Source organism: Larus michahellis, unplaced genomic scaffold (genome assembly GCF_964199755.1).
Source record: "Larus michahellis unplaced genomic scaffold, bLarMic1.1 SCAFFOLD_593, whole genome shotgun sequence".
Taxonomy (NCBI): Eukaryota; Metazoa; Chordata; class Aves; order Charadriiformes; family Laridae; genus Larus; species Larus michahellis.
Window position 1 is genome coordinate 1 of NW_027436351.1, and position 12076 is coordinate 12076.

Here is a 12076-nt window from a genome sequence, read left to right on the forward strand (position 1 = left end):
TGGAAGGGGGGGGGCTCCGCGCCGCCGCCTGCCCTTGAACTTGGCTCCGGCAGACAAAAGGCGGCGGCGGGAACGGCTCGGTCCGGTCCGGCCCGGTTCTATTCGTCCCGACCCGGTTCTATTCGTCCCGACCCGGTTCTACCCGGTTCTGTTCGGTTCTACCCGGTTCTACCCGGCTCAGCTCGGCCCGGCCGGTCGCGGCGGGCGGCGCGGCGGAATGCGGCGGGCCCCGGTTCCCCCCCCCTCCCTTACCCGGTTCTTTCCCCCCCCCCCAGCTCCTCCACCGGCGGCGGTATTTACCCTTCTCGTGTAACCGGGAACCGAAATCCGCCCGGGTCCTGCCGTACGGGGCGTCGAGGCCGGCGGGGAAGTCATCGATCTTCACCTTCTTCACCAGGAACGACCTGGGCATGGTTCCTCCCGGGGACCGGGCCCGGCCCCGCCGCCACAAAGGGGGCCCCCCCCGGTAAGGGGGTGGGGGGCGGGCGGGGGGGGGGGGGGGGGTGGTTAAACGGAGCCTACGGCTTTGTGCGGCGGGCGCGGCCGCCCAGCTCCGGTCCGGGAACCGCCGCCGCCGCCGCCGCCGCCTCCGTCAGGCCGAGCCCGGCGGCGCTGGGCACCGGCGACCCCCCCCCGCGATGGGGCATGGACCGGCGGGGGGGGCACCGGAGGGTTCCCGGTGGCGGTGGGTCGGAGGAGGCGGCGTGGCGGAGGTGGGGGGGGGGAGGAATTCAACCCGGCCGAGCCCCCCCCCCCGCTTCAGCACCGGACAGCTCCCTTTCAGCACCACGGGCCGCGGACAGCTCCGCCGCGCCGCGCCGCTCCCGGGGCCGATGGCGGGGGGGGGGGGGGGGGGGGGGGGGCGGAACGGGAGGGGAGGGGGGGGGGCGTCGGTTGGGGGGGGGTCGGGATGGGGTTGGGGGGGGGGGGTAGCAGCGGCGGCGGTTTTTAGGGGGGGGGGGGGGTGGGGGGCGGCGCTGCGGGTCCGGTGCCGCCGCCGCCGCCGCGCTGGGTCGGCGCCGTGTGAGCGCTCCCGCATCGGCGCCCGCCGCTTATAACGGCGGAACGGCGCGGGGGGGGGGGGGGGGGGCGGGGGGGGAGGAGGAGGAGACCGGGGGGGCGGGGTGGGGGGGGGGTGTGGGGGGGGGGCGGGAAAGCCGGGGGGGGGGCGGGGGGGGAGCGGCGGAGACCGGCCGTGGCCGCGGCGGGCGGCGGAGGAGGGGAGGGGGGGCGGGGGGCGGGGGGAGGGGGCGGCGCCCGGGGGGGCGGGGAAAAAGGGGGGGTGGGGGAACGGCGAACCCCCGCCCATCGGAGCGGGGGGGGGGGGGGGGGGGGGCGGGGGGATGGAGGGGGGGGGAGCCGGGATGGCGGGGGAACCCCTGGAACCGGGGGGGGGGGGGGGGATGGAGAGGGGGGAGCCCTGGAATGGGGGGGGGACACCGGGATGGGGGGGGGGGGGGTTCCCTGGAATGGGGGGGGGGGATCCCGAATGGGGGGGGGGATCCCGAATGGGGGGGGGACACCGGGATTGGGGGGGGATCCCTGGAATGGGAGGGGGACCCGGAATGGGGGGGGGGTCCCTGGAATAAGGGAGGGGGACACGGAATGGGGGGGGGTGTCCCTGGAATGTGGGGGGGGGGACGACCGGGAATGGGGGGGGACACACACCGGGATTCAGGGGGGGGGGATCCCTGGAATGGGGGGGGGACCCGTAATGGGAGGGGGAACCCTGGAATATAGGGGGGGGACACCGGGATTGGGGGGGGGGGATCCCTGGGATTTGGGGGGGGACACCGCGATGGAGGGGGGGGGGGATCCCTGGAATGGGGCGGGGGGGGACCGGGACTGGGGGGGGGAGATCCCTGGGAAGGGGGGGGACACCGGGATGGAGGGGGGGACATCCCTGGAATTTGGGGGGGGGACCGGGATTTGGGGGGGGGGGATCCCTGGAATTTGGGGGGGGGATCCCTGGATTTTGGGGGGGGGGACCGGGATTGGGAGGGGATCCCTGGAATTTGGGGGGGGGGACCGGGATTGGGGGGGGGATCCCTGGAATGGGGGGGGGGGGATGATCCCTGGAATTTGGGGGGGGACACCGGGATTGGGGGGGGATCCCTGGAATGGGGGGGGGGGGGCCGGGATTGGGGGGGGGGGATCCCTGGAATGGGGGGGGGGGGATGATCCCTGGAATTTGGGGGGGGACACCGGGATTGGGGGGGGATCCCTGGAATGGGGGGGGGGGGGCCGGGATTGGGGGGGGGGGATCCCTGGAATGGGGGGGGGACACCGGGATGGGGGGGGCGGGGGGGCTGTTGGTCCCTTGGGATGGGGGAGGGGAACCGGGATAGCGCCCGATAGGGCCGGGGGGGGGCGGGGGCAGGGATGGGAAAATCCAATGGGAATGGGGTGGGGGGGGGGGGGCGGGACACCGGGAATGCGCGGAGCCCCCTGGGAACGGGGAAAGGGGATGCCCCGGTACTGGGAGAACTGGGAAACCAACGGGAAGGGAGTGGGGAAACTGGGAATGGTGGGAATGGGATGGGATGGGATGGGATGGGGATGGGATGGGATGGGGATGGGATGGGGATGGGATGGGATGGGATGGGATGGGATGGGATGGGATGGGGATGGGATGGGGATGGGATGGGATGGGATGGGGATGGGGATGGGATGGGATGGGAATGGGATGGGATGGGATGGCGATGGGATGGGATGGGATGGGGATGGGATGGGGATGGGATGGGATGGGATGGGGATGGGGATGGGATGGGATGGGATGGGATGGGGATGGGATGGGGATGGGATGGGATGGGATGGGGATGGGGATGGGATGGGATGGGATGGGATGGGGATGGGATGGGATGGGATGGGATGGGATGGGGATGGGGATGGGATGGGATGGGATGGGATGGGGATGGGGATGGGATGGGGATGGGGTGGGATGGGGATGGGATGGGGATGGGGATGGGATGGGGATGGGATGGGGATGGGGATCCCACACGAGCCCCTCCCCCGCCTGGAATCCCCCCCCCATTCCCGGGACAACTGTGCTTGGGGCCATCACAGCACCTCATTAGCATCTCATTAGCATCTCATTAACCGCCCAGGCGAGGGGTGGGGCTGTCCCCCACCCCCCGTCTTGCCATGGGGCAGGGGGCACCCATAGTCCGGGGGGGGGGGGGGGGTACGGGGGCCACCTCGCTGGGTGCTGGGGTTGCCCACTGGGTGCTGGGGTTGCCCCGTGGGGTGCCGAGGTTGCCCCCCCGCCAAGGGCTGAAGGTGCCTCGGTGGGCGCCGAGGTTGCCCCGTCGGGCACCGCGGTTGCCCCATGGGGCGCTGAGGTTGCCCCTCCAGGCGCTGCGGTTGCCCCACTCTGGGTGCTGAGGTTGCCCCATGGGGTGCCCAGGCTGGGCTGGCAGGTGGTTGCCCCATGGGGCACGGAGGTTGCCAGCCAGGCCCAGTGGTTGCCCCAGTTGGTGCCGAGGTTGCCGGCCGTGCCCCCCTGGGGGGGGGGGGGGGGGGAGGGGCTGGGGGGGGCTGGGCCCAGCTGCACCCACTGCCCGAGCCACAGGGCCAGCAGCCCTGCGCCCTGGGCAACCTCAGCACCCCCGGGGCAACCTCAGCCAACGGTGGGCAACTGAGGCACCCCCGGGCAACCTCAGCACTCACTGGGCAACCTCAGCCAATGGTGGGCAACCGAGGCACCCCTGGGCAACCTCAGCCAACGGTGGGCAACCTCAGCACCTCCAGGGCAACCTCAGCCAATGGTGGGCAGCTGAGGCACCCCCGGGCAACCTCAGCATCCCCGGGGCAACCTCAGCACTCACTGGGCAACCTCAGCCACTGGTGGGCAACCGAGGCACCCCTGGGCAACCTCAGCACCCACGGGGCAACCTCGACACCCGGTGGGCAACCTCGGCACCCACTGGGCAACCTTGCCACCTGGTGGGAAACCTCGGCACGCAGCGGGCTACCTCGGCACCCACCCGGGCAACCTCAGCACCCACCTGAGCAACCTTGCCACCTGGTGGGCAACCTTGGCACCCGGTGGGCTACCTCGGCACCCATCCGGGCAACCTCAGCACCCATCTGGGTAACGTTAGCACCCATCAGGCAACCTCAGCAGCCAGTGGGCAACCTCGGCACGCACTGGGCAACCTTGCCACCTGGTGGGCAACCTCGGCACTCAGGGGACTACCTCGGCACCCACAAGGCAACCTCAGCACCCACCTGGGCCACCTCGGCACCCACTGAGCAACCTTGCCACCTGGTGGGCAACCTCAGCACCCAGTGGGCAACCTCGGCAGACACGGGGCCAATGTCAGGGCCCATGGGGCAACCTCAACCCCCAGTGGGCAACCTCAACCCCCAGTGGGCAACCTCGGCACCCGCCCGGGCAACCTCAGCATCCACGGGACAACCTCGCCACCCACTGGGCAACCTCGCCACCTGGTGGGCAACCTCGGCATGCAGCAGGCTACCTCGGCACCCACAAGGCAACCTCAGCACCCACTGGGCAACCTCGGCACCCACCTGGGCAACCTTGGCACCTAGTGGGCTACCTCATCACCCACCGGGCAACCTCGCCACCTTGTGGGCAACCTTGGCACCCGGTGGGCTACCTCAGCACCCACTGGGCAACCTCGCCACCTTGTGGGCAACCTCAGCACCCACTGGGCAACCTCGGCACCCACTGGGCAACCTTGGCACCCACTGGGCAACCTCAGCACCCACCTGGGCAACCTTGGCACCCAGTGGGCAACCTCAGCACCCACTGGGCAACCTTGGCACCCGGTGGGCTACCTCACCACCCACTGGGCAACCTCAGCACCCACTGGGCAACCTCACCACCCACTGGGCAACCTCAGCACCCACCTGGGCAACCTTGGCACGCAGCGGGCTACCTCGGCACCAACCAGGGCAACCTCAGCACCCACTGGGCAACCTCGCCACCTGGTGGGCAACCTCATCACCCATGGGCAACCTCAGCACCCACTGGGCAACCTCGGCACCCACTGGGCAACCTCAGCACCCACCCGGGCAACCTCGGCACCCGCCGGGCCAGCCCCCCCACCCCCCCCCACCCCGGGGTGGGCGGGGCTAATTGCTAATTAGCATCTTAATGAGCGGGGCGGGGCGGGGCCGGGCAGCAGCTGGGCCGGGCCGGGCTCATTAGCGGGGGGGGGGGGGGGCTCATTAGGGGCCATCAATATGCAAATGAGGGCGGCTGCTGCCAGCGGGTGACAAATGGCCCCGGGGGGGGGGACACGGGACACGCCCCCCCCCCTCCCCCCCCCCCCATGGGGGGCCCGGGCCGCAGGTGGGGGGGGGAGGGGAGCCCATCAGAGCCCCCCCCCCCCCCCCCCATGGGATGGGGCCAAGGACGAGGGGGGGGACGGAGTTGGGGGGCTCGGGGGACCCACGGCTTCCCCTCTGCCCCATAGTGCTCACCCTGCCCCATAGCGCCCAACCTGCCCCATAGAGCCCGCCCTGCCCCATAGCCCCCACCCTGCCCCATAGAGCCCGTCCTGACCCACGGGGCCCGTCCTGCCCCATAGTGTCCACTCTGCCCCATAGTGCCCGTCCTGACCCATGGCACCTCCTCTGCCCCACAGCGCCTATCCTGCCCCATAGCGCCCGTCCTGACCCATGGCACCTCCTCTGCCCCACAGCGCCTATCCTGCCCCATAGCGCCCATCCTGACCCATGGCACCCAACCTGCCCCATAGAGCCTGTCCTGCCCCATACCACCCATCCTGCCCCACAGCGCCCGTCCTGACCCATGGCACCTAACCTGCCCCATAGAGCCTGTCCTTCCCCATAGTGCTCGTCCTGCCCCATAGCAGCTGTCCTGCCCCATAGCGCCCGTCCTGCCCCACAGCGCCCGTCCTGACCCATGGCACCTAACCTGCCTCATAGAGCCTGTCCTGCCCCATAGCACCCGTCCTGCCCCATAGCGCCCGTCCTGCCCCATAGCACCCATCCTGCCCTATAGCACCCGTCCTGCCCCATAGCACCCATCCTGACCCATAGTGCTCGTCCTGCCCCATAGCACCCGTCCTGACCCACAGTGCCCAACCTGCCCCATACAGCCCAACCTGCCCCTTAGCACCCGTCCTGCCCCATAGCGCCCGTCCTGCCCCATAGCGCCCACCCTGCCCCATAGAGCCCATCCTGCCCCACAGGGACCATTCTGCCCCATAGTGTCCATCCTGCCCCACTGCGTCCATTCTGCCCCGTAGCGCCCGTCCTGCCCCACGGCACCTCCTCTGCCCCACAGCACCCATCCTGACCCATGGCACCCAACCTGCCCCATAGAGCCTGTCCTGCCCCATACCACCCATCCTGCCCCACAACGCCCGTCCTGACCCATGGCACCTAACCTGCCCCATAGAGCCTGTCCTTCCCCATAGTGCTCGTCCTGCCCCATAGCAGCTGTCCTGCCCCATAGCGCCCGTCCTGCCCCACAGCGCCCGTCCTGACCCATGGCACCTAACCTGCCCCATAGCACCCGTCCTGCCCCATAGCGCCCGTCCTGCCCCATAGCGCCCATCCTGCCCTATAGCACCCGTCCTGCCCCATAGCACCCATCCTGACCCATAGTGCTCGTCCTGCCCCATAGCACCCGTCCTGACCCACAGTGCCCAACCTGCCCCATACAGCCCAACCTGCCCCTTAGCACCCGTCCTGCCCCATAGCGCCCGTCCTGCCCCATAGCGCCCACCCTGCCCCATAGAGCCCATCCTGCCCCACAGGGACCATTCTGCCCCATAGTGTCCATCCTGCCCCACTGCGTCCATTCTGCCCCGTAGCGCCCGTCCTGCCCCACGGCACCTCCTCTGCCCCACAGCGCCCATCCTGACCATGGCACCCAACCTGCCCCATAGAACCTGTCCTGCCCCATAGCGCCCATCCTGACCCATAGCGCCCAACCTGCCCCATAGCACCCATCCTGCCCCATAGTGCTCATCCTGCCCTATAGCACCCGTCCTGCCCCATAGCGCCCAACCTGCCCCATAGAGCCCGTCCTGCCCCATAGAGCCCATCCTGCCCCACTGCGTCCATTCTGCCCCATAGTGCCCATCCTGATCCATGGCACCTCCTCTGCCCCACAGCACCTATCCTGCCCCATAGCGCCCGTCCTACCCCATGGGGCCCATCCTGCCCCACAGAGCCTGTCCTGCCCCATAGTGCCCAACCTGCCCCATAGCGCTCGTCCTGCCCTATAGCACCCACCCTGCCCCATACTGCCCAACCTGCCCCTTAGCACCCGTCCTGCCCCACAGCGCCCATCCTGCCCTGTAACGCCCATCCTGCCCCATAAAGCCCATCCTGCCCCATAGCGACCATCCTGCCCCACGGCACCTGCTCTGCCCCACAGTGCCTGTCCTGCCCCACAGCGCCCATCCTGCCCTATAGCACCCATCCTGCCCCATAAAGCCCGTCCTGCCCCATAGAGCCCATCCTGCCCCATAGCGCCTGCTGGTGGGGAGCATCACCAGCTGGGGGTGGGGGGGTACCGCCGTCACGGGGCACCGACGCTGTGGGGCAGGGCTATGGGGAGAACCACTGGTGGGGCGGGAGGGGGCTGAGGAGCACCACCAGTGTGGGGCAGCCCCATGGAGGATCACCGCTGGTTGGGGGGGCACAGCTTTGGGGGGGGCACCACTGGTGGGGAGAAGACCCATGGAGGACCACCGCTGGTGTGGGGCGGCCCCATGGACCACCACCATGGTTGTGGGGCAGCCCCATGGAGGACCACCACTGGTTGGGGGGCACGGCTTTGGGGGGGCACCACCGTTGGGGTCCGGAGCCCTTTATTGCGCCGCACCCGGCAGTGGGGAGACCCCACAGAACTGGGGGGCACAAAGTGGGGGGGGGGGGTACAAAACTGGGGGGCGTGTCACTGGGGGGGGTCCTCGTTGGGGGGTTCCTCACGGCGGGGGGGGGGCGGCGTCATCATCATGGGGGGCTCCTGGTTGGGAGAGTCACTGGGGGGGCTCCTGGCTGGGGGGCTCGTGGGGGGGCTCCCCGTTGGGCTCCTCATTGGGGGCCTCCTCGTTGGGGGCTCGTTGCCGTGGGGTTCCTCGTTGGGGGGCTCCTCGTTGAGGGGTTCGTTGAGGGGCTCGTTGTGGGGCTCCTTGTTGGGGGTCTCATCATTGGGGGGGGTCCTCGTTGGGGGGGCTCCTCGTTGAGTGGCTCGTTGTGGGGCTCCTCATTGGGGGGGGGTCCTCGTTGGGGAGCTCCTTGTTGGGGAGCTCCTCGTTGGGGGGCTCATTGTGGGGGGCTCCTCACCGAGCAGCTCGTTGGGGGGCTCCTCGTTGGGGGGGGTCCTTGTTCGGGGGCTCATTGGGGGGCTCCTCGTTGAGCTCCTCATTGAGTGGCTCCTTGTTGGGGGGCTCATTGGGGGGGCTCCTCATTGAGCAGCTCGTTGGGGGGCTCCTCGTTGGGGGGGCTCATTGGGAGGCTCCTTGTTGGGGGGCTCCTCATTGAGCACCTCATTGGGGGGCTCCTCGTTGGGGGGGGTCCTCGTTGGGGAGCTCCTTGTTGGGGGGCTCCTCATTGAGTGGTTCATTGGGGGGGTCCTCATTGCCCTCCTCATTGAGTGGCTCCTTGTTGGGGGGCTCATTGGGGGGCTCCTCATTGGGGGGGCTCCTCATTGAGCACCTTGTTGTGGGGCTCCTCGTTGGGGGGGCTCCTCACTGAGCGGCTCATTGGGGGGCTCCTTGTTGGGGGGCTCGTTGGGGGGTTCCCCATTGGGGGGGCTCCTCCTCGAGCTCCTCGTTGGGGGGCTCCTCACTGGGGGGGTTCCCCGTTGGGGAGCTCCTTGTTGGGGGGGCTCCTCGTTGAGTGGCTCATTGGGGGGGGGTCCTCATTGGCCTCCTCATTGAGTGGCTCCTTGTTGGGGGGCTCCTCGTTGGGGGGCTCATTGGGGGGATCCCCATTGGGGGGGCTCCTCCTCGAGCTCCTCGTCGGGCTCCTCCTCACCGAGCGACTCCTCCTTGCGCCCCTCCTCGCCCCGTCCCTCGGGGGGCGCGCCGTGGGGCAGGTCGGCCAAGAGCCGCAGGCAGCGCTGCACCTCCTGGCGACCCCGGTGGGGCCTCTTGGTGCCGCGGGGCAGGTGGCGGCAGGAGGAGAGGTTGAGGTAGGTCAGGTCCGGGCAGGCCAGGAGGCCGCTGGGGGGGCGGGGGGACGCCAGGTCAACCCATGGGGGACGGGGGGACACCAGGTCAACCCATGGGGGACGGGGGGGGACGCCAGGTCAACCCATGAGGAACCGGGGGGATGCCAGGTCAACCCGCGAGGGATGGGGGGACGCCAGGTCAACCTGTGTGGGGCAGGGGGACACCAGGTCCACCCACTAGGGACGGGGGACACCAGGTCAACCCACAAGGGATGGGGGGACGCCAGGTCAACCCATGGGGGACAGGGGGACACCAGGTCAACCCGTGTGGGGCAGGGGGACGCCAGGTCAACCCATGAGGAACCGGGGGGACGCCAGGTCAACCCGTGTGGGGCAGGGGGACACCAGGTCAACCCATGAGGAACCGGGGGGATGCCAGGTCAACCCGCGAGGGATGGGGGGACGCCAGGTCAACCCATGGGGGACAGGGGGACACCAGGTCAACCCACGAGGAACCGGAGGGACGCCAGGTCAACCCGTGTGGGGCAGGGGGACACCAGGTCAACCCATGAGGAACCGGGGGGACACCAGGTCAACCCATGGGGGACACGGGGACACCAGGTCAACCCATGAGGGCCTGGGGGACACCAGGTCAACCCACAAGAGATGAGAGGACACCAGGTCAACCCGCGAGGGATGGCGGGACGCCAGGTCAACCCATGGGGGACAGGGGGACGCCAGGTCAACCCGCGAGGGACTGGGGGGACACCAGGTCAACCCACATGGGACAGGATGCCAGGTCAACCCACGAGGAACCGGGGGGACGCCAGGTCAACCCGTGTGGGGCAGGGGGACGCCAGGTTAACCCACGAGGGATGGGGGACACCAGGTCAACCCATGAGGGATGGGGGGGACACCAGGTCAACCCACGAGGGATGAGGGGACGCCAGGTCAACCCATGGGGGACAGGGGACACCAGGTCAACCCATGGGGGCAGGGGGACACCAGGTCAACCCACACGAGATGAGGGGACACCAGGTCAACCCATGAGGGACAGGGGGACACCAGGTCAACCCGCGAGGGATGGGATGCCAGGTCAACCCACAAGAGATGGGGGGACACCAGGTCAACCCGTGCGGGGCAGGGGGACGCCAGGTCAACCCATGAGGAACCGGGGGGACACCAGGTCAACCCACGAGGGATGGGGGGACGCCAGGTCAACCCATGGGGGACAGGGGGGACACCAGGTCAACCCGTGCAGGGCAGGGGGACGCCAGGTCAACCCAAGAGGAACTGGGGGGACGCCAGGTCAACCCATGGGGGCAGGGGGACACCAGGTCAACCCCCGAGGGACGGGGGGACACCACACCAACCCCACAAGGGACAGAGGGGCCACCCCCCCCCCCCACCACCACCACGTCCCCGTGTCCCCCCCCCCCCGCCGCCGCGTCCCCTCGCCCCCCCCCCTCCGCCGCCCCGCGCCGGGTGCTGACCTGAGCGCGCCGGGGGTGACCTTGGTGGCGGCCAGGTCGAGGGAGCGCAGGGGGGAGCGGGGGCCGAAGGCGGCCAGGGCGCGGGCCAGGTCCTGCTGGCCGAAGGCGCGACCGGCCAAGTCCAGCTCCCGCAGGCTGCGGCGCCACTTCCAGGCCACGGCCGCGGCCCCCGCCGGCCCCCCCGGCACCTGCTCGCCCCCGCGCCGGAGCCCCAGGTACAGCTGCTCCAGCTCTGCCGGGAACCCCCCGGGGGGGGGGGGGACACCTCAGCGCCGGGTGCAGGCGCCGGGGTCCCTTCGTGGCGTGGCCACCGCGGCGCGGCGGGTGGCTACAGAAGTAGGGTACGGCCACCGCGACGCAGCCCCTTCGTGGCGTGGCCACCGCGGCGCGGCGGGCGGCTACAGAAGTTGGGTACGGCCACCGCGGCGCGGTACGGCACGGCACGGCCACCGCGGCATGGCGCGGCACGGCCCAGTACGGCCCAGTACGGCCCAGTATGGCCCCGTATAAGCCAGTATGTGCCAGTACAGCCCAGTATTTCCCAGTACACCCCAGTATAGCCCAGTACAGCCCAGTACAGTCTCCCAGTACAGCCCAGTATTCCCCAGTACATGCCAGTACAGCCCAGTACAGTCCAATACAACCCAGTACAGCGCAGTACAATCTCCCAGTATACCCCAGTATTCCCCAGTACACCCCAGTACAGCCCAGTACAGCCCAGTACAGCTGCCCAGTACGGCCCAGTATTTCCCAGTACGCCCCAGTATAGCCCAGTACAGCCCAGTATAGCCCAGTACAGCCCAGTACAGCTCAGTACAGCCCAGTACAACCCAGTACAGCCTCCCAGTACAGCCCAGTATTTCCCAGTATGCCCCAGTATAGTCCAGTACAGCCCAGTACAGCCCAGTCTAGCCTTCCAGCACAGCCCAGCATAGCCCAATGCGCCCCAGTATAGCCCCGTAGAGCCCAGTACACCCCAGTACAACCCAGTACAACCCAGTACAGCCTCACAGTACAGCCCAGTATTTCCCAGTACACCCCAGTAGAGCCCAGTAGAACCCAGTACACCCCAGTACACCCCAGTGCACCCCAGTACAGCCTCCCAGTACAGCCCAGTATTGCCCAGTACAGCCCAGTACGGCCCAGTATTTCCCAGTGCGCCCCAGTAGAGCCCAGTACAGCCCAGTCTAGCCTCCCAGTACAGCCCAGCATAGGCCAGTACGCCCCAGTAGAGCCCCGCAGAGCCCAGTACACCCCAGTACAGCCCAGTACAACCCAGTCCAGCCCAGTACAGCCTCCCAGTACGCCCCAGTATTTCCCAGTATGCCCCAGTAGAGCCCAGTAGAGCCCAGTAGAGCCCAGTACAACCCAGTACATCCCAGTACAGCCCAGTACAGCCGCCCAGTACAGCCTCCCAGTACAGCCCAGTATTTCCCAGTACGCCCCAGTATAGCCCAGT

At 69.3% G+C, this 12076-nt stretch overlaps 1 protein-coding gene across 1 annotated transcript; it reads right to left on the bottom strand.

Moving 5' to 3' along the window:
• Positions 1-7782: 7782 nt before the first annotated feature.
• On the bottom strand, positions 7783-11550 carry LOC141737242 (uncharacterized). Its single transcript, XM_074571903.1, has 3 exons — positions 11541-11550; positions 10618-11426; positions 7783-9176 (listed from the first exon to the last, which is right to left on the bottom strand). Exons 1-3 carry the CDS (start codon positions 11548-11550, stop codon positions 8985-8987), a joined length of 1011 nt encoding a protein of 336 aa, XP_074428004.1. The 3' UTR covers positions 7783-8984.
• Positions 11551-12076: the final 526 nt, after the last annotated feature.